General features: G+C 41.4%; 1 protein-coding gene across 32 annotated transcripts in view; it reads right to left on the reverse strand.

The window, feature by feature from the left end:
- ABLIM1 (actin binding LIM protein 1) overlaps window positions 1–22730 on the reverse strand; it is a 208286-nt gene that overhangs the window by 155322 nt on the left and 30234 nt on the right. For 29 of the 32 annotated variants that reach the window (XM_081192946.1, XM_081192938.1, XM_081192937.1 and 26 more), the window contains exon 1: window positions 1152–1303. The exons of 2 other annotated variants lie outside the window; for them this stretch is intronic. In XM_081192946.1, the coding sequence (XP_081049072.1) occupies window positions 1152–1191 (40 nt within the window). In that variant the 5' untranslated portion in view covers window positions 1192–1303. Of the gene's footprint in view, window positions 1–1122; window positions 1304–22730 lie in introns of those variants that run through there. One more of the 32 variants, XM_081192940.1, reaches the window with a different exon arrangement.

A 22730-nucleotide genomic window follows, 5' to 3' on the forward strand; every position in this document is an offset into this window, starting at 1 on the left:
GCACTACAATGAATTCTTCCCAAGTGATCAACCACCACACTGGTTTGGCTAGTTCTGTTTGAAGAATGACCTTTCCATTCAAATGATATTATGTGTGCCGTTCAGACCTTGGCAAAGATACCTATATTGTACAACAAATCAGCAAATACACTTTACAAACTCTGGCACTTGTAATGGGAATGTGGTAGGTACTTCTCTAATAAGCAGAGACATGCATACATTCTGCACTATGCCTGAACAAATAAAGCTTACAATATCTGAGCCAAAAGGGAAACATGATCATGTTAGGCACACCTGTTCATCAACTTGAAACCTGCCCAGCTACCATCATACAATCTTACAAATCTGAACAGGGGGTGGTGGTGGTATGAAGAAATTATGCACAAATTATTCATGTGGTGAACCCTTGCCATAGCCATTCCATCTCTGATCTATCCATGCTTCTCCTAAAGGGAAACTCTTACAATATCTTTAAAAAGCATGCCTCAGAACTAGAGTTTCTAACATGGCTTAATTTGCAGAATAATTGGCTGAATAAATAAAAAAAGTTTGCTGGTCAAAATGCAGACTGCAACTCACTGCTGGTTAACACCAAGGGTAAATAATGTTTTCATTTGGTATAAGATTTGATGAAGGGATTACTGTATTTCAGTCCATTTTCAAAGACAGTCAGTAAACCATGCTCCATATATAAATTGAGCTCTAAATAATCCAATTTTAACTACTGCATATGTTGAAAACTTGCCTGTCCTTTCAACAGCAGCAGTCAGTTCAATCCTAATAATGTTCAAGCTACGGTACTTGATCAATCATCCCAAGACATGCAGATCAGACATGTCTATTGCAGAGGACAAGGGGAGTTACTTAACAGTTACTATACCTACAAAAAGTGCTTTCCTTTCTGCTAAGTCCGTAATGCAAACCAGATCTACCATTTCAAAACAAGAACAGTATGTACTTGCACAGAGAAACAGAGTACTCCTGTTAAGAATGTAACAACCCATATGAGACACACGCCTAGTTTAGTCCAACAAAACTTCCCTAATTTGCTTCCTGTTTGAATAAATCAAGAATAACATCCTGTACGCTGTTTAAACTATACCGTATTGTGAGACAATTTACATAGCAGGGCAGGCTTAATCGGGACGGACCTTGACCATTTTCAGAGCTCTGATGTATTTGTAACTCCATTTGTATTCTCCAGATGAAACGTCTCCGCAGCCCAGAAAAGCTATAGTTTCCTCAAGAACAGAATGGAACAGCTAGTCCTTTGGAGTGGCTGCTCTCCCTCTGGCTCTTTCCCTTTCCCTTGGCGAGCTGCTCAGCTCTGGGGAGGTGTGGCCATGTCAGGCAGGGTGTGCCGCTGCTGCTCCCAAGTAACATTAAAAGCACAGCAAAGATTTGATGCCCTTTACAAATCTTAGTCATCCTGATCACTGATGCAGAGAACACCTTTGGAATGAATTAACATTTTGATGAGTTAACATTTTGCTATTTGCACACAGAACGCTAACAGCTAAAGGAAGGACGGGCAAATTGCATTAGGAGAATGACAACCGACAAACCTCCATTCACCAGCCCGAGGAAATAGCACAAAATTGTTGATATTGATCAAGAGGTTTCCTGACTTGGGTAAGGGGAAATTTCAAGCGTTTGAGCTAGATATTAACTCCTGGAGCAAAGTCTGTTGCCTACAGGACTCATTAGGTCCACTGTGCCCTCCAGTTTTCTGTGTGTGTTGGGTATGTACTTGAATGCACCATGAACACTGGGTCCAATCCACATTTCATCACCAGTCCCCACTCATTGATGATTTCATTTCAACCATTCCTACTAACTTTCACAGGAAGAAAGGCACATATTATTTTTATTCACTTAACCACTGCACTTATCAAACCTAAGCTTGAACTCACAGAAGGACAACTCCAGTACACACACACACACACACACACACACACACACACACACTATAGGGCTCAGCATCTCCTAACTCAGCATCTCATTTCTTTTTTAAGCTTTCCACTAGACAGCTTTTCAACATAATGTAGTCAATAACTGGGGTTGTAGTGTGTGGGGAACCTTTCTCTGCAATGAGCTTGACACCGTGAGTTGGTTATCATTGGGTGGCCTGACTCCATCTTCAAACTTTTGCACTGTAGCAGAAGGGTAAAAATCTGAATACATAGCAGAGCAGCCAGTTTATGATAGACCAAAGGGACATGGAGAACAAGCTGAAGGGTTCTATGTGAACACCTATTTACATGCTTTTGTAGTAGCTTGATGTTAAAGAGAAGGGGTGAGGAAACTGTGGCCCTATAGGTGTTAATGGATTACAGCTGCCTCATCCTTGACCATTGGCTGTGCTGGCTGGTGCTGATGGAAATTATAGTCATATAACATATGAAGGACCAAAGGTTCCCCTGAGATAGGGGTACCACTTCAAACAAGCTTAGCTTGTATCGGTGTGGCATAGCGGGGCATAGGGGACTTTGTCTGGGGCTCTTTCACTAAAATCAAATAAGGAAAATGGGTCAAGTGGTGCTCTTGAAACAGTCAATAGCTTCCAGCTTTTAAAGTGGTGTGTAAATCAAAGCAAAAGAGAAGATACACAGTTGACAATGAGCTCACCTCTGTCACCTTGGCACCTCTGTCACCTTATTGCCCATCCCCCAAATAATGAACTGAAGCCCTGGGAATTAAGAGCAGGGCTTAAACAAAGCAAGACTGGGCAACTTTTGGGAGGTGTCCGTTGTCACCAGGGCCCCTGGATTTGTTTCAGGCAAGTATTGTGGGCGCTTAGTCAGGCAGTGCTACAACTTTTATTATACTAGCCTCCAGAATGGTCCACCCAGGGTATTGAATGCTCTTTTCCCTCAGCTCCTCTATTGCTTCCAGGTAACTGGCAATACCTGTCCTACCAGTTGCCTAAAGCAACCTCCTCTTATAACTACAAGGGTGGCCTATATTTCCTCCTTATGTTCAAAGCAATCTTGTGAAGCAGGTCAGGCTGACAGGCAGTGACTGTTCCAAGGCCAGTCACTGCACCTGAAAAGGGATATTGTAGAGCTGGAAAGGGTTCAGGAAAGTGCAACTAAACCAATCAGGTGGTAAGCTGTAAAGGAAAATGAGCAGCCAAGACCCTTCATATTCACACAGACAGGGGCGCCGACTTATAAAAAATATTGGGGGGTCCATACTGGCGGCAGGATGGCAGTGGTGCTTTTGCATGCAAGAACCGGCCTGCCCTCTCCAGGCTTCGCGCCGTGAGGCGGCCACCCCCTCCTACCAACGTCACCTTAGCCGAACCCAGAAAAAAAGCCCCGCTCCGGCGGCGGGAACTCCCGTCCCCTCCATTCTCCCCTCACCCCGGTCCCTCGCCGGCGACGAATACGCCGTTCCTCGGCCCCGCGGCTCCATTCCTTTCTAAAGTCCCGCCGCTGGGGGTCTTCCTCTGACTGACCGACCTGCCCGCCCCTTCTCAGGAGCTCCCGGTCACTTTGGGAGGCGCGCGCCGGAGTCCCCTGCGCGGTTTTTGGCAAGGTGCCTAATAATTTTCTTAAATTATTGGGGGGGCAGAGCCCCCCCAAACGAATTTTTGAGGGGGCTCGGGCCCCCTCAGGCCCCACGGAGTCGGCGCCTATGCACACAGACCACCCTCCACTGCATTTTTACACAAAGAAGATTCCAATTAAGCATCAGGAATAACTTTCTGACGGCAAGCGCTGTTCAACAGTGGAACAGTTCCCTCGGAAGGTGGTGGACTTTGCTTAAGCAGAGGTTGGATGGCCATCTGTCATGGATGCTTTAGTTGAGATTCCTGAATTGCAGGGTCCCTTCCAACTCTACAGTTCTCTGATTCCATCATAACATCTGAAGGCAGCCCTTAGGGAAGTTTTTAATGTTTGATGTTTTGTCGCATCATCATCATCATCATCATTATTATTATTATTATTATTATTATTATTATTATTATCATTATTATTACTACTACTACTACTACTACTACTGCTGCATGTTCCTCAGGCTGTTTAAAAGAATAATAATGAAATGTACTGATCCTGCTGGGATTTTTCTCTCTGAAGTCAGGGTTCCAGAAAAGTAGAACAGTTCCAGAAACTTAAGACAAATAAATCAGTTTCCCATGATTAAAAAAAAACACCAAACCCTTCTGTTAACAAGAATAAGAGGGCCAAGAATGGTGGGTGGGTTGTATAATTTGTTTAAGCTTCCAAAACTGACCACAAGGCCATTTGTAATCTTCTTTGTTGCTTTTCCATAGTTATGCGCAGCTGGCGAGCCAGCCGATGCCAACTGCTTTTCTTTAACTGGGCACCAAAAAAGGGGTCACAAGCAGATAACACTGAGATAAAACACTTGGATGCATGTATTGTGTGACACAGGGTTTTCTGCCAAGAAATCCAACACTGCTTAAAGTCCTTTCATAAGCTAACTCATCCGTATTTCACTTTTATTAGTATCTTCTTGATTAAACAGTAAGTTTTTGGTTTTGCAAAGGGAGGTGTTTTTCTTCAAGGAACATGTAAGGAGTTTTATTTCAGGTATACAAGTGTGACTGCAGTACCTTGATTGAAAATTAACACACATCAGAACTCAGGGCTATGTTTGATTCATGAGCTCTTGCAGGTCATCTGTAGATGGCCATACATGGAACAGGCTTAACTCTTAGATGAAGCAAGGTATGGCATAGAATCATAGAATCATAGAGTTGGAACAGACCACAAGGGCCATCGAGTCCAACCCCCTACCAAGCAGGAAACACCATCAGAGCACTCCTGACATATGGTTGTCAAGCCTCTGCTTAAAGACCTCCAAAGCAGGAGACTCCACCACACTCCTTGGCAGCAAATTCCACTGTCGAACAGCTCTTACTGTCAGGAAGTTCTTCCTAATGTTTAGGTGGAATCTTCTTTCTTGTAGTTTGGATCCATTGCTCCGTGTCCGCTTCTCTGGAGCAGCAGAAAACAACCTTTCTCCCTCCTCTATATGACATCCTTTTATATATTTGAACATGGCTATCATATCACCCCTTAACCTCCTCTTCTCCAGGCTAAACATGCCCAGCTCCTTTAGCCGTTCCTCATAAGGCATCGTTTCCAGGCCTTTGACCATTTTGGTTGCCCTCCTCTGGACACGTTCCAGTTTGTCAGTGTCCTTCTTGAATTGTGGTGCCCAGAACTGCACACAGTACTCCAGGTGAGGTCTGACCAGAGCAGAATACAGTGGCACTATTACTTCCCTTGATCTAGATGCTATACTCCTATTGATGCAGCCCAGAATTGCATTGGCTTTTTTAGCTGCCGCGTCACACTGTTGGCTCATGTCAAGTTTGTGGTCAACCAAGACTCCTAGATCCTTTTCACATGTACTGCTCTCAAGCCAGGTGTCACCCATCTTGTATTTGTGCCTCTCATTTTTTTTGCCCAAGTGCAATACTTTACATTTCTCCTTGTTAAAATTCATCTTGTTTGTTTTTGCCCAGTTCTCTAATCTGTCAAGGTCGTTTTGAAGTGTGATCCTGTCCTCTGGGGTGTTAGCCACCCCTCCCAGTTTGGTGTCATCTGCAAATTTGATCAGGATGCCCTTGAGTCCATCATCCAAGTCGTTGATAAAGATGTTGAATAAGACCGGGCCCAAGACAGAACCCTGTGGCACCCCACTAGTCACTCTTCTCCAGGATGAAGAGGAACCATTGATGAGGACCCTTTGGGTTCGGTCAGTCAGCCAGTTACAAATCCACTGAGTGGTAGCATAGTCAAGACCGCATTTTACCAGCTTCTTTACAAGAATATCATGGGGCACCTTGTCAAATGCCTTGCTGAAATCAAGGTAGGCTACATCCACTGCGTTCCCTTCATCTACCAGGCTTGTAATTCTGTCAAAAAACAAGATCAAGTTAGTCTGACATGACTTATTTTTCAGAAATCCATGCTGACTATTGGTGATCACGGCATTCCTTTCTAGGTGCTCACAGACTGTTTGCTTATGATCTGCTCCAGAATCTTCCCTGGTATTGATGTCAGACTGACTGGGCGGTAATTATTTGGGTCCTCTCTTTTCCCCTTTTTGAAAATAGGGACAACATTTGCCCTCCTCCAGTCTGCCGGGACTTCGCCTGTTCTCCAGGAATTCTCAAAGATGACTGCCAGTGGTTCTGAGATCACATCTGCCAGTTCTTTTAATACTCTTGGTATGGCTGTGATGCAAGCAAACACCACTCTAGACACACTGTAGACCCCAACCACTTGAGTCCACCACAGCGATGTGACTAACTAGATCCAAAGAGGGTGGTGACAAGTCAACATGAGATGGAAGGGGAGTGCAAGGAAGCAGCTGTAAATAGGGACAGACTTGGCCCCCATTCTTAGAGTAGGGGGACAGAACACTTAAAGTTAGTATAAGGCACATAGTAGGATAAAAGTAAAGACAAACAGAACTACTTGCATTCTAATGCAGGCATAGGCAAACTCCGGCCCTCCAGATGTTTTGGGACTAAAATTCCCATCATCCCTGACCACTGGTCCTGTTAGCTAGGGATCATGGGAGTTGTAGGCCAAAAACATCTGGAGGGCCAAGTTTGCCTATGCCTGTTCTAATGGAACTATGCATATAGGTGCTGTAGAACCAGCACAGAAGGAGAAAAGCAATATATAAGAAATGCAAGCACATCCGCGTGCTGGAGCAGCTAGCTACGTCCCTGCAGAGCTGTGCAGAGTTGGTCAGGGTCAAACACACAACATATCCAAACCAGGAAAATATGGTATTCATTATTTTTAATAATAATAATAATTTATTATTTATACCCCACCCATCTGGCTGGGTTTCCCCAGCCACTCTGGGTGGCTTCCAACAGAATATTAAAATGCAATAGTCTATTAAACATTAAACGCTTCCTTAAAATGTTCCATACGTGAATATATATTGATTCATAGAAGTAATCATAGAATTGTAGAGTTGGAAGAGTCATCTGGTCCAACCCCCTGCAATGCAAGGATTTTCTGCCCAACATGCAGCTCAAACCCACAACTCTAAATTTAAGAGTCTCATGCTCTACCAACTGAACTATCCCAGGAATGATCATCTTATTTATTTTCAAGGGGGTTAACAGTCAGAATCAGGAACATGACATGTCTATGAAGTTTAAAAGAAGTTTTCCAGACTAATATGGGGGGCTATCAAGTCAAGGTTAATGGGATGCTGCTAACTTTGGTAGGAAGTAACCAGATGCGGAGTGATGGATAACAGAGGACAAGACAGGAAAGATATGAAAGCAAATCATATGAACGTGATGTGGTGCAGACATCCTCTTTTAGCAAGGTTTTAGAATCAGTACATAATGTAAAGATTGACTCAATCAGGCAGAAACTCAGTTGTTGGTGACTGTCTGTAGTTTTGCACAACATAGCTCAGTGTCCTACAAATTCTAACTGTGAAATAAAAACACTAGCTTACCACCCAGGCTGTTGTGAAGATGAATGAGATAAGATCTGTAAAACATTTGGCACAGTAAGGAGTCACAAGGAATAATGAACAAGTGCAGAAAAACCGGCTTCTGCAACTACTGTTGCCTAATTATTTTGCAACAAATATTGTTTGCTAGCTATGTGCATTTCTAAGCAGCTGCATCACTGTCAGTGGAATGAGTTGTAATAAAGAAAGAATCACTATACTTTGAGGATCCACACTGTAAATTTTTTTTTCTTAAACTCATTTAGAAATATTCCAATGATGAACCAAAATTACTTCTATGCTGCAAGGCCATCTTATCCATCCTTGCCTTTGGCTGAACCCTGTTGTGTTGTTTTCATTAAAATGTTATAATAGCTGAAAGCATTATAATTCATGAATTGGTAGCAAGACACATTCCATTTTTTATTGTACGAATTAAATAAAACACACAGAATGGTGAGCAAACTAGCAAGAGTCAAGCTTTGCTCTCGGGACCTCTACCAGTCAGCCTGCCTCTTCTTTTTCCTGCTTAACGTCTATTCTCTTGACCATGGGTAGGCAAACTAAGGCCCGGGGGCCGGATCCAGCCCAATCGCCTTCTAAATCCAGCCCACGGATGGTCAGGGAATCAGTGTGTTTTTACTTGAGTAGACTGTGTCCTTTTATTTAAAATGCATCTCTGGTTTATTTGGGGGGCCTGCCTAGTGTTTTTACATGAGTAGAATGTGTGCTTTTATTTAAAATGCATCTCTGGGTTATTTGCGGGGCATAGGAATTCGTTCATTTTATTTTTCCAAAATATAGTCCGGGGCCCCCACAAGGTCTAAGGGACAGTGGACCGGCCCCCTGCTGAAAAAATTTGCTGACCCCTGCTCTTAACCAATCAGATTCCCTATTTGCTTGTCCTGTTTGCCTACTGCTCAGGCTAGTCCCTCTCCAGATACATTTATTGCTTCACATGCTTGCTTCAAAGGACACTTATTCCACACTGGTACTCCTGTAGACTGGCTCTGGTGGTCCATTTACTTCCTTTCCTATCCTACCAAGGCTTGTATCTGAGCTTCTGCATACAGTTACTGCCTCCATCATACAATACAGTGTTGGCTATTATTAAGTGTTTGCAATTTAAGGGACAAGATGAGTGCAACAAAATTTTGGTTATGAATCAACCTATGTTAAATTTGTATGCTCTTTTTATAAATATTGTAGCATGGCTATGTTCTGCTCACTTAAGTATTTTCAAGTTTCAAAAGCTGGAGTCAGCTTATTCTGCGCTGCCTTCATGCCCTTCAAAGTTTTTTCAGGTAAGGAGAAATCACAGTATGATGTTCTCCATGGCAATATTGATTACACACTCCTGAATGCTCTTTTAGAATTAGAAAAGCTATGTTATTTCCTTTTGATTGAACAATCGTGGCTTATCGTGGATTTGTAAATAAGCCAAGTAAACAAGTAAATAAACAAATGGCCATGGCAGATATCAAAACTTAATGACACATAATTCATTTCCCAAAAGGGCATAATGTCCCATTCAATGCAGCTGATGTCTTATCCTTCCAATGGTATCCATCAGACTAACTGATCCTTATATGGGTCTGCAAAACAATTTATACTTTATCAGTGAAGTGACCACACAGCACACTTCCTTCCCACAATGCAACATTTGTTCCTTCATCAGCTATGCCAACACCACAAGCCCATAATTTGCTGGGCCACCAGTCAAGTGCTCAGAATGAACCATGTTGATCTTATGCAAGAGGGGTTGTCACAGAGCATGGTATTATGCCAGCACTAGAGGGACATTTTTCCAATGTTGCTGGGAGATCACTAGCCCATGATGGTATGCCAAAATACCTAATACGTTGGACGCTCCAGTTATACACCCAGATTATACTCTCCAAAGTACTTTGAAGGCAAATGATTCTAAAAGGTCATATGGATTACTTGAGATACAATTTGATCAAGCATCTCAAAAGCATGGAGATGCTAAAAAAAGGTTTTTCACGACAGCACCTGTGTTTTACGCCCACACTAGATATTATTTCATCTCAAAGCCATTAGCTTTGCTCCAAACATTTCACCAAGCCACAGACCATATGAAATTGTATGCCAAAGACTTTTCCCAATGAGTCTTTCAATGTAAAATTATTTCTTGTTTAGAATAATGCTGAAGTCATGTTTCGGTCCACCACCTTGATTCAAAATGACCCTGACCCTGAAATTAAGATGCTTATGCTCTTCCAACTGAGTTATCCCAGAGCCATCAACCTGGTGATCCAATGAAAAAATAAATAAATCTTAAGTTCTAACAGCACATTTGTAAACTTCCTTACTTTGGAGTAAGCCCTAACAAACGCAATGGAACTTAGTTCCAAGTAAACATGCATAGAACTGCATTGTCAGTAATCATTACACTGGTTACTAAATTCAGTAGACTACTAGGGGGCAAGATGAAAGAGCACAGGGCTGCTGTACTTTTTCTAGTTGTGCCGAAGAGGGAATTTCAGCAGCAAGTTTCAACACTTGCTGAATTTTGCTCTTCTACACACCTATTAAAAATTACTATGCACCTGACTGCTTAGTAATGACATTAGTTTAACGTGTTATGAAAGCATACTCGTACCCGAACAGCCTACAGAATTTTACTCAGAAGTGGGTATACTCATGAATAATTATGCTTACAAGTATAGTCTTAAAACATTAGTTTTCAGTTTTTACTATCCTATCTCTGCTTGCAATCTTAAAAATGGAAGCTCTTAGTTGTTTTCTCAAATGTACGTAATGTAATTTTAAAAATATTATTTTTATTTTTAAAAATGGAAATGTTTCATTGATGCACCTGAGCTTAATCTTATCATGAGAAAAAAGGAAAATGAATCACAGCTTGGCTCTATTTCAGGAATACCTTAGGAAAGTGAAAGTAATTACTTTGCTTTCTGTTGCTAATAATAAATCAACACTGTTGTAATAGCTTCAACACATGATGAGCCTCTTGATCAGGAAGGGAACATTTTTCATTTTCCCAGAAATGAGACTGTGGCTTGAAGGACAGTACAAATAGTTTCAAAGTTGTCTGGAGATGGTTCCAAAATTATATTCACACCATAGTTACAGAGACTGCTGTGTGTGATCCAGACTATTTAGAATGTCCCTGTCATTCTCAGAACACCTCCGGGTAGCTTTTTAATTCAGAAAAAAACAGGCTACCTATATTTTACACTAGAGCAAATTCAGTATAGATGCCACCTTTTATTTACATCCAGGCAGGTAGGAACCCCAAAACTCTCAGGAGGACCACTGGTATAGGCCTATACATCCCTCCTTGGTTGGTTGGTTTATTTATTTATTTATTTATTTTTGTTATCCCAGGTGGTCCTCCTTCAGCACCATTACTTTCTGTCTATATTATATCATGAGTAGTGTGTTTTCAAGTGTCTATAAATGCTTTAGGAGTTAGGCAATGACCTCAAATGGCCAAGACAAAACAAAGCAAAAACGACTAAATTAACATTTATTAAGGAAAATAAAACATTGACACACACTACACAATGTTTAAAAAGTATGTTTCTTTTAAAGAAATACAGTATACTGCTCGATCTAGCATGATGTCACAATCGCATGTAGGACAAAATCTAAAGTAGTGTTTGATCAAAATCTTCCTGTAGCACTTATCTCATACAAATGTATTAGAAACAAAGGGAAGGGTGGCAATGCAAATATTAATATTATTGGAAGACCGGCAGGTAGGGTGGCCAGGTGAGAAGATATAAAACTCTTGCATCTTTAATGTTATGCAACCTACACCTGCTGAAATTCCCTCTGCTACTTAAGTTGTAGTGGCTAGGTCTTCTTTTTCACTTATCCACCCTATAGATAGGATCAAGGAACTGGGTTGCTACACATTAGCTACAAGTGTTTCAATATGTGAATAAACCCAAACATTACACTAGAAGTACTGTACTGTATATATTTGTAGGTATTAAAGCACAGTCAGGAGACAAAACACTTTCATCCCAGAAATGTAATTTTTCATGACATTCAGTGCAAACTTGTGTGACTCTATTTGGAAATGTATCAACCGTGTACAATGAGTTTACTACTGTTTGGTCTGAGTACAAGTTGGTGTAGTTTGATCCCAGGAGATTCTGAAGAATCTGTACTAGCTCACTCTACATCCTTGTCTTGGATCTGCTAGCCAAGCTGCAATGGAGTCCTATAGCACGCCATTCAGCAGGCAGTGGCAGCTGATGATCCACTGGGCTAATCTATTGTGGGTTTAATCCTAGTGATAAAATTGGGCACTTAGATTCTCAGTTAAATTGGTCTTCCTAAGGGGTGCCGGGGTAGAAAGAGGGGTAAGACTTTTGTGACAAAAGTACAAATAAGAATAGATAGATTTATATATAGATATATATATATATAGACATATATGTACAGTATGTATTGTAAAGAATGTTAAAAAGTGTAACTGAATGTAACATTGCAAAATAAAATGAAAAAATAAATAAAAAAGAAAGAGGGGTAAAACCTCTCTTAAGAACTCCAAGGTATGTCACACCCTTGTCATAGCATGTTTCCAATTCTTCATCTGTTCATTTTTCTTTTTATGCTTTCATAAAAATTATTTAAAAGATACTAAAAAAAAAAACTTTGGTAACTGTTCTAATGTGCAGAGTCATTAATTAGAACAACAACAAGAAAAGTGAATGCTGGAACCAAGTGGCATGCTTTGGCACCAGATTCTGCGTTCCAGGCGCCAAGCCAAAAGAGTGAGAGCTCAACAGGGAGCAAATATATTTGTTCCTGGGGGAGGGGGCTGGCACTTGTACCATCAAACAGCTGATCCATGGAATAATTCTGGCATCTTTATTGGAACAAGCTTTTAAAGACCAGCTTGCCCAGCTGTAGGGGTGAAGTGCCACATACCAGAGGCAGCCATCATTGAGGGTGGAGAAACAATCCTACAGAAGGAATTAGTAAACTGAGAAGGGCATAAAGAAATCAGTTTTATCAACAAAGAGCAGTCAATGGCACTCTCTTCATTACCACCCCAGGCCATTTTTTTCCACGAACAGCACAGGAGCCTTTCAGCAATAGTGTTATGCAGCTATAAGGTAGGGGTGTGTGGCATGCACACAAATAAATTCCATGAAAACATCATCACATTAATTTCAACAGAAGAGTACACAAATGTGGCCTCCAGGTTCACATTTATGGCTAGTGATTGTCACAGGCACCATCCCAGTTCAGGTACTTCCCTGCTTCTTCAGGGCCCAAAACTTGTTCTCATTCATATCCTATTAAGAGCACCTAAGTAGGCCCCCAGTTTCAAAGGGCTTAAGCTCCCTAACTCTAAAGGCCTGGATTGCACATCACTCTGAACCCAAAGTTTATATTTCATCTGACCACCCAATATATAGGATTGGAGCTTTACTCCTCTGCAAATTCTTTCTTCAGTGCACCAAGTTAAGCCAAGAACAAACCCTAGCTTACCATCATGGTTAGTTATAAGAGGAACAAACCAACAGCTCTGGTTTGCATGTAACAGCATGGTTTGTTTCTTCCCAGTAGCACTGAAGAAGGAAGTGGAGAAGGAAAGAAGTATGGTCTTTTGAGCAGCACTCTGCTTGTTCACATTAAACCAAAATTTAATTACAAACTGCACTTTAAAGTGATGTACAAATCAGACCATTATTTGGATATTTTGATCTAGATACTTGCATTTTTTCTTCCCTATACCTTACACACACCCATATCTGATCTGGACCTTAATAGTTCCTTTTAACAGAAAGAAATTCAATGGGAGCAAAAGATATGGACACACATTTTCCTGACCACACAGATCCAAAATATTTCTCTGCTTGTGCCCCAAATGGATTGACATTCTGGGTAATCAGGGCAACTGAGAAATTTAGTAGATGGAGGCTGAGTTGAGTGGATCCATTTTCTCCACGCCTTCAGTGGAACTTAATGCCTTAGTTAAATTACCTTAATGATAAGCCAGAAGTTATTACTTTTCAAAAGAAGCTGGAAAAGTCAGAAAAAGTATTTCTGGAACATGGGAGAAACTTTAAATTCCTCATTCTGGAAATCCATCCTTTTGCCATCGGCATGAATAGACCCCCTGTGATGCTGTAATGTGGTGCGGCTTAGCATTGGAAAGGAAGCTTTGAAAAATCGGAGCAGTGGAATGGGGTTTCCTCACTCATAAGGTATATTTTCTAGACATGATAGATGAGTTTAGTCACTACAGGCACAAAACCCCACAAGCAATAGCAACCTAATTTAATCTGACATCCCAGAGTCCTGGCATTATACCAAATCTTCCAGTGTTTTCATTCCCCTGCAGCTTGTCCAGAAGGTTGTAGTGCTAAAGCGGGGGATTCATACAGGGGCCATTCTTTTGGATGATGGCACTTAAGTTGATCCTCCTCCTAGTTCCACTTGGACAACAGAGATAATGACAACTCATATATAGGTTGTGAGTGTTTGTGCTGAAATTGTGCATCTATGAACACGTGAAAACCACCTCCAGCTGAAAAACAACAGCCCACTTAGTAGCCAACATTATTAAATTTCCCCCTAACACTCATTCTAGATCTTGGATCAGTTGGCAATTTCCCGTATGCTAAATTGCACACATAATCCACAGCACACACTGGCCGGTTACCAGAAAGCTTCCATAGCACCGCCTCCTGAACAGTTAATGTCACGGCTCACTGGCTAGATGTGCTGTGAGGTCCAAAGGTTCCCCTGAGGCAGGTCTTCAGATCCACCAAGGCAGTCCAAACAAAACAGACAGAAGAAGAACAACCTCTTTCCAAAGGAACACATGGAGTCACACTGAGACTGAATACAAACCATATATATATATATATATATATATATATATATATATATATATAGCCCCCACCCAAAGAATCATGGAAACTTTAATTTGTTAAGGGTGTTTGGAATTGCAACTCTTTGAGGGGTAAACCACCATTCTCAGGATTCTTGTTGGGTGGTGCGTGTGTGTATATAGCCAGAGAAGGAAAGGCTGCCATCTGAGTCACAACAGCCAACCAATTCAACAGCCTAAATAGCTGCGAGAAAGTCCATGGGTAACAACCCCTCCAAGAGAAAGACTTAGTCCCACTATTGCACAGTGATTCTGTAACAATAATGCTGACAACACAACATGTCCCTGTGAGAGAAAGAAGGCTTTGGGGGAGAAAGGATGCCATTTGGATCAGGAAAACTGGAAATTACATGAGCAAGCTAACAGAAAGCAACCCCCATGTGTTGCCTAAAAGCCCAAAGAAAAAGAGCAGCACAATGAGAAACAGGTGCAGCAGTTTGAGCTTTGCCACAGGGAGATGGAAATGCAGGCCTGGCAGGGCAAAGCTTGCCCCATGATAACAAGAATTGTAGCTAGAAAGAGGCCTTTTTCAGCTGATTCCAATCACCTGAGCGGACGGGGCAAGAGAAGGCGTGTGCCAATCTTCAAGGGGTTTAAATTGTCCAGATAGCCAGATAGCCCACACAGGTAGGGAAGACTCCCCACTATATAAGTTCAGGTTGCTGAACCAATGAAAACAGCTATGTGACGGAGGGGGCGAGGTCACAGAACACATGCCCACCCTCCTCCCTCATGCAATAAGAAATACATGTAGGAGAATGGCCGAATAGGGCTACACTCATAATTACAAGAACAGAAGAGCAGCTGCTGATTGGGCTTCTGTAGTCTCCCAGGGAGCCAGGCTGTGGCATGCCCCCTTTCCTTCATGCTTGGGGCAAACAAAACCATATAACTTTCCATCTAAGCCCTGTATCAGGCATGGGGAACCAGTCCTGGGATCTGAGTGTGGCTTCCAGGTCCCTCTGCCTGGCCCTTGACCAGCCCACACCCCTCACAAGCTCTGCTCCATAGCCTCCTCATTCTGCCTGGCTGGCTGAAATGTGTCTTCAAGGTGCAATAATGTCTCCTGCATACCTGGGCAGAGGATGGAAAGATGCAAGTGTGCAGAAAAATGTTCCCCTTGCAAGTCCTATTTAGAAGAGTAGCTAGGTAAGAAATTGGGGGGGGGGGCACAAATCAAGAAGACAAGAGGCTTCAGGCTTTTTGCCTAGGCAAGGGAATCTCAGGGGAAATATCAGGAAGAAGTCGCATGCATAAACCTAAACTAGTGCATGAATATAGCCTGAAAGAGTATCCCTTGACAAAATACTTCCAGATATCCCCAACTCCATTTAATGGCACACCTACCCTACCAATGCTGCTCACCAATTTTAACCAGTTTTACTTGCAACAAATCCTATTGGACAGGAGGAAATGATGAAACAACTCCCCAGAAAAACCAAACAAGTCCTTACTGTGGTAAAGGGAGAAGAAAATGGCCGACTCCAATTAGTCAAAGCTCTCTTTTAATCTGACATCAAGCCATTAATTGGTTAATCACACTGATTAATCTGTTAATGCTTTCAGACTTAATTATTTGTTGTATAATTAGAATAAACACATGTCTCCATTGCAGAGCTATTATCCCCCCCACCCCCTCCATTTGGAACCAAGTACTATACAGCTGAAAAGAAACAATAAAGACCTGGGCCAGAGTGGTAAAAGCTTACCGTAATTTGATAGACGGGTTTGGGGGACTTAGGCTGAGGCCCCAGCTAGGACAAATGGTAAATATAAACAATAATTTAACAAGTTGCAGTTTACCCTTATGTTACATACTCGCTGTGGCAAGTGACCCCAATATTCATTCATACCCATGGCCATCCTATGCTTTCCAAGGACTCTCTCTACAACTAATTCCTAAATCTAAAGAGAAACAATAAGCTTTTCCTTAAAACTGACGCAAGGAGCCGTACAATCAACGCTACATGAAAGATACCGTAACTGCCCCAATCTACAAAAATATTAAATCCAAGTAAAAATAGCTGCAGAGGTTTCCATGACAATTTTTTTGAAGGGGAATATAACTTTAAAGATAACATTATATTTGTAGCAATTTAGAAATCTGTGGAAATGGGATTGTGTGGGTTGGAAGATCAGGAGCTCTCTGGCATGAGTGCATCAGTCTGTGTCTCAAATGAAGCTCTTCATCTGGCTTCCTCAAACTTGGCCCTCCAGGTGTTTTTGGTCTACAACTCCCATGATCCCTAGCTAGCAGGATCAGTGGTCAGGGATGATGGAAATTATAGTCTCAAAACATCTGGAGGGCCGAGTTGGAGGAAGCCTGCTCTACATCATGGAGGTGCCCATCCTACCATTCCCTAGAACTAAAGCTACAGTAGTGAGGGAACAAGCTGTAAAGTATAGTTCTCTCTCCAATGTGACTTGGACCTTCTGAGAAGCTGTTGAAAGGAAGCATGCTGCAAAATGTCCCACATCGCAGAGGTCCTCAGCTGGAAAACATAGAGCTGCTATGCTTGAAGCTGTTATCATAGAGGTTCTAATTGTACAATCAGTTAATGGCAAACAGACAGGACTTATTTGCCACCCCTTAACTCTAGTTCTTATGAATGAGTTCATGATTTAAAGCAACAACAACAACAACAACAACAACAACAACAACAACAACAACAACAACAAAAGTCCTTCATGAGATCAAGGCACCCAACAGAAGTTTCAGAGTGCTTTCTATGGGTTGCCAAAAGCTATTACACTAATGCTCTTCTGCACTAGCCTGGAGTAGAGAGAATGGCTTTCAGTCACATCTTCTGCTTCTCCGAATACATGGACATGATGTCTTGGGATTTGTCAGTGCCTATTCTGGGCACTGTGTAGGGATTTTCCAAGCTCAGCAACACATTAATTATTGCCAGAAACACTGGAGTGGTGTTTTTTTTCCCTCTCTCTCTCCAGTAAGTGTAGTTAACTTGCATTTGAAAAATCTAGGTAGAAGAATAGAGAGCAATTGTTAATAGTTTATTATAAAAGTGCAAAGCTATAAAGGAACCCAAGTGCTCCATTTACATAGGAAGCTGCCCCTTTTCCGAGTCCATCTGGTTCACTACTGTCTATACTGACTGCCAACAGCTCTCAACGGTTTCAGAATGGGTTCTTTTCCAACCCTACATGTAGATGCAGGGGATTAAACATGGGGCCTCTTGCATTTTTTATTATCTATTTAGTTTATTTCATAAAATTTATATCTGCTTGATTGTAGGAAAAACCTCAAAGTGGTGCAGATATTCTACCACCAAGCTATGGACCAACCCCATGATCTGTTGGGCGATTTTCCTCTGACTTCGATGCCCCTAATGAGCTAAATGGAACACATGATTTGGCCTGTGGCAAGCAAAATCCTACACGAAATAAATTTTAGGTTTTTGAAGGGGGTGTTTCTTTCTCTATTTGATACATTTGAATCTGCCCCTCTTTCAGGGAGAAGGGATGTCTAGCAACAGCTTAGAATTAGAGCAAAATATTCAGCAAAACAACTTCCCCAATTTCACCATCCATGAATTTTGGATCCAGTATTAATATTTTTTTCCCAGTATTGTTGAAGGAAGCAACAAGCTTGTATCCTACTCCTCCCAGTCTTCCTAATCTTAGGCCATTGCTTTCTCTATCCATCAAGATGAGCCACCAATTGAGTTCCATTCAACATTTTGAAACAGACATTCTCAGAAATGTGCTAGATTTTTTCCCCTCATTTAATATTTAATATTTTTATTTAATATTTGAGAAATTACCCCCATTTTGCCACCCATAAGTGAATTTTGGCAGCCCATTTTTGCTCAGCCCTCTCAGGAATTTGTAATCTATACTTGCGGAATGAAAATGGATTTCCTCAATATTGTTGAAATTTCAGTGTGGAAGTGTCATTGTCCAGTGATAAGAGTCAGCCCTAGTTAAGGGATGTGAAAGGCATTCCAATAGCTGCTTTCAATATGAATCTCCAATTGTATTTGGCAAATGTATCATCAGATGCAGAAAATATTGCTAGTATTTAAACGTAGTTGGAAGATCTCAGTTTGTACTATATGAAAGATTCAGGTTTCCATGGATACTGCATACTAAATAGTGTTATCAAAAATATTTTTGGGTTTCCATCGTATTTCAGTGCCTGTAGCAACTGCTAACAGCTTTATATAGCATTTTTCTAGTAGCAGACAGATTTGGCATACTTGCTGTATAAAAATTGCCAAGCAGCCTCCACTACATTGTAGATTGAGCTAGTTTGTGTATTTGGGGGAGGAAATGGTTTCTTCCTTAGATTAACCAAACAATTGTGTATAGTGTGAAGAAAAACACTTCAGTACCTAATACCAGTACTCCCAGTTTACTACTGTTGCTCCCTAAGATCCTTTGCAGGAAAATGTGTAAGATGAGTCTTTGTGGTAAGGTTCAATACAAAAAAACAAAAACAAAACACCAACCATTATGGAGCATCTTTTATCAGAGGGGTAGCTAACCCCTTCTAGGATAAGAGCCACACTGACCCATAGGCAACCTTCCAGGTGGCACATGGAAAAGTGTGTGTAGCCATAGCAGAATATTAATACCTATTTCAGTGCATGCTGAATACACAGAGTAGAATACAGAGACTATTTTACATTGTTTCTGAAATGCAGAGTATAAAATACAGAGCACGCAAAAATGGCAGGATAATTTTACCAACCACCAGAGATAGAGAGGTGCTGAGAGATTCGGAATAAATAGTCTATCCCTGCAGACCTTGGAGTGATCCAACAAGGCAGCTCCTATAAGCCTCCATGTACAGAGCTAGACTGTCTTTGAGTATCAGTTGCCAGGGTTAGGAAACAGGGGAGAGGACCCATTCCAAGCTGTGGTGGACTTTAGTCTGACCCTTGTGGGCAATTCCTTTGTCCAAGCATAAAATATATAAAAAAACTTCCTCCCCAAGCTAAATCAAAATCCCAACCATATGACTCTGCCTGCATAAACCCCTCAGACCCTGATAGTACCCCCCACTCTTTTCTCCAGACTGCTTGCTTATGGACTAATAAGCACAACCTTCTTAGCTGCCTTTACCAACCAGGATTAGGTATGGCTGTTTAAATCCCACCTTCTTTTTTTTAAAAAAATAATATTTATTAATGGTTTCAGAGTTACAGAAAAAAAGAAAAAAAATAAGAAACAACACTACAATACATAAAAAGTAGAAAAAAACATAAAAACCAATACAACAATACAATAAAAAGATGAAAAAAGATAAAAAAGACACAAATCCCATATTACATATCTTTAACTTCCATTTGCTTGTTTCATTGACCTCCTCACACCTCCCTTTTTGTATTCTAATTTAATTAGTTATTTCAGCAAATTCTTTCCATCTTTCTCAATTTTTATTAAATAATTTATCTTAACAATTTAACCTATTTCAAATTGCCTTAATTTATTTAACCTTATCTTACTGTACCTTAGAGCTTAAAACTTAATACTCAATTATACATAACTCCTGATATCATTTCTACTAGAGCCATATAGTTTCATTCCAACATTTTCCCTACTATTCATTAATTTTAGGCTAATTCCCTAAATAAAATTTTTTTCTTTATAAATTTTCTTCCAATCTTCATCCAACGTCTCTTCTTCCTGGTCTTGGGTCATGTCAGTCTTTACTGTCCATTCCATCTAGTCCATCAACCTGGTAATCTTATGTCCGAGGCCCTTAAGTCTCTTCCATGTCCCTTCTGCAGATCTTCTTCTTCTTGTTTATACCTGCACTTTTTCTTATCTTTTGTTGGTCTCTTTCTTAATTTCTTTCCTTTCTCATTGAAGAGTAGGTCTCTGGGAGGTTCCAATCCAAAATTATCTCTGTCTCCCTTCATCAAACGAGCCCGTTCCCCACAGTCCCACTCCCCACAGTCATCAATGTAGTCCAAAAAATATTTAAGAGCATATTTCAAAGTCTCTCCGAAGTTAAGAACCTCCTCAGCTCCAGACTCCCCCTGGCCCACTCCAACTTCAATCTTCAAAACCAGCGGCTTATGCTCCTGCAGGGCCTCGGATCTCTCCATTTGTATTATTTGAGGTGCCACCGCAACCTCCTCCATTATCTTCTGCACTTGCCCAATCATTACAGGTTCCTGAGTTGGTCCCTGAATGGTTTCTGTGACAATATTCCCTATTTGTCCACAGTTATTGACCACAACAGTCATCAAATCCGCTTTCTCATTCATCAAGTCCATCTTCTCATGCATCTGTTCTCATGCATCTGGTCTTGCATAAAGCAAGCACCAAAACTTCCTCCCAGCTCATATTTAGTCAAGGTCAAAAGGACTAGTCCCACGATCTTAATCTCACAGCTGTAGTCCTCAAGTAAGCTGCAGCAACAATTTAGCAAGTTCCCTCTAGAGGAGACAATTTCTATTTGTATCCATCTTTTTAAGGCAAGTCCAACAAAAGAAAATTACTTTCATTTTTCAGATATTTTGTTTCTTTAAAATTCAAAAGGCAACATTGGAATAAATTAATTTTCTCTTCTTTAGCTATCTGTCAAAGTATTCCATTCACAGTCAGTGAACCTCTCCAACAATTTCTGTCTCTGACACCCCGTTCCCAGGTTAGAGACGGTGGAAACTTATCTTTCTTCACTCCCTCTCCTGCAGGCATTAAACAAAGTCCCCCCCCCTTTCTCCTGCTTCCAAGGGGGTTTCAGTAGTTATAAATGAAGGAAATTTAGACTTTTTAAACGACTTTCCAGGCTTTAACTTACAAGGTTTTTGCTTCAGTCTATATACAAAAAGCAGAAGGCGGACTTCCTGTTTTGAACCTTCCCGCTTCGGTGCAAAATTAAGATATTTCTTGATCCAATTTTCCGTTTCTATTCACGGGTACTTGTTTTAAATCCAATTGTCCACAGGAAAAAGTCAGCGCTCTCTGGCGATGGCTGTGCGGCTTCACTCCGTGAAAGTAGCAATCAGTTCGCAGCACCACGCCGCTCACCCCACTTCACTCCGGGACCCCGAAATGGGGTTCCCCGAGAGTAGGGGAGGCCTCCTGGTGCCCTGCCGAACCCCACGTTCCCAGGCTTCCTCCGCCTGGGATTTCTAGCGGGTCCCCACCTTCACCGCAGCGGGAAGACCCAGCTTCCACGGAGCCAGTTCTTCCGGTCGGAGGAACTCCACCATTTGCCGATGGCGCTAACCCGGAAGTCCCCTAAATCCCACCTTCTTTCCTCCTGCTTCGTTGCTCACATCAGCCTTTCCATCTATTAGTTATAAACCACTGAGATTCTGAAAAGCCTGTCCAGTCCTGTGTTTCTGTCATTCTCAGCCTTTGCCCAATCAGAGAAGCCACAGCTCATCCAGTGCCCCCATGTCTCTCTCTAGTAGGACAGCAAGGGCCTGATCAAGCATTTACCAGTTTTTGCTTGGGTTCCCAATTCCACCTCACTATGCTCAAGTACTGTGAAATCTGTTCTTCCAAGAATGGAAGAAGGGTACTTTGGGTTCGTCAAGTGGTGGAGCCCCCATAGTCAAAACCTTCCAGATAATTGTGCTGTGTAGTTTTGCCACCAAATACAGTGGTGCCTCGCAAGACGAAATTAATTCGTTCCGTGAATTTTTTCGTCTAGCGAATTTTTCGTCTTGCGAAGCACGGTTTCCCATAGGAATGCATTGAAAATCAATTAATGCGTTCCTATGGTCAAAAAAAGTCCAAACAAAGCCAAATTTGGTACAACAAGAGTTTATTAAGTGCTCTTTAAAGTCACACATACTGTAAAGAGCATTTCAAAATTCAAACCCAGAATTTTTTTTAAAAAAACAGCAGAGTGGCCCAGTGGTCACAGAAAATCATAAAAATGCAGGGGGGGAAACACACAAGCTTCCAGATTCTTGCAAACCCCTTCCCAACACCAAGTCCTTGAATTCCAAACACCCCAATGGGACCCATTACAGGACTATCTTAGTACCCCAATAATGGTGATGGCATGAAAGAAGGCTTCAGTGTTCCAGGCCACCAGACCTTTTCCTGTTTTTATCCAAAACCTATCAGTTCACATAATTTGTCCTTATTTTGTACACTCAGAAATCCTTGATCTTAATCAGATTCCAATGAGTAATAGTAGCACCCTTTGCTGTTTTACATGAGCTTGCTATTTATGACAATTCTCAGTGATTTACTCCCTAATTGTGCTAATGCTCTTAGTATATTTTATGTCAACCTAACCCCTAACTATAGGACACAGTAAAAATTCAGGTAAAAAAGAAAAAGTCCTAAAGATTATGAAGGATTCTTGTTCCCTCTCTTTTTAAAAAATCAAAGTTTGCTGCTCATTGCTCCTCTTCTTTAAAAACTC

The sequence above is a fragment of the Podarcis bocagei genome (assembly GCF_964188305.1).
Source record: "Podarcis bocagei genome assembly, chromosome: 4".
NCBI classification, from domain to species: Eukaryota; Metazoa; Chordata; class Lepidosauria; order Squamata; family Lacertidae; genus Podarcis; species Podarcis bocagei.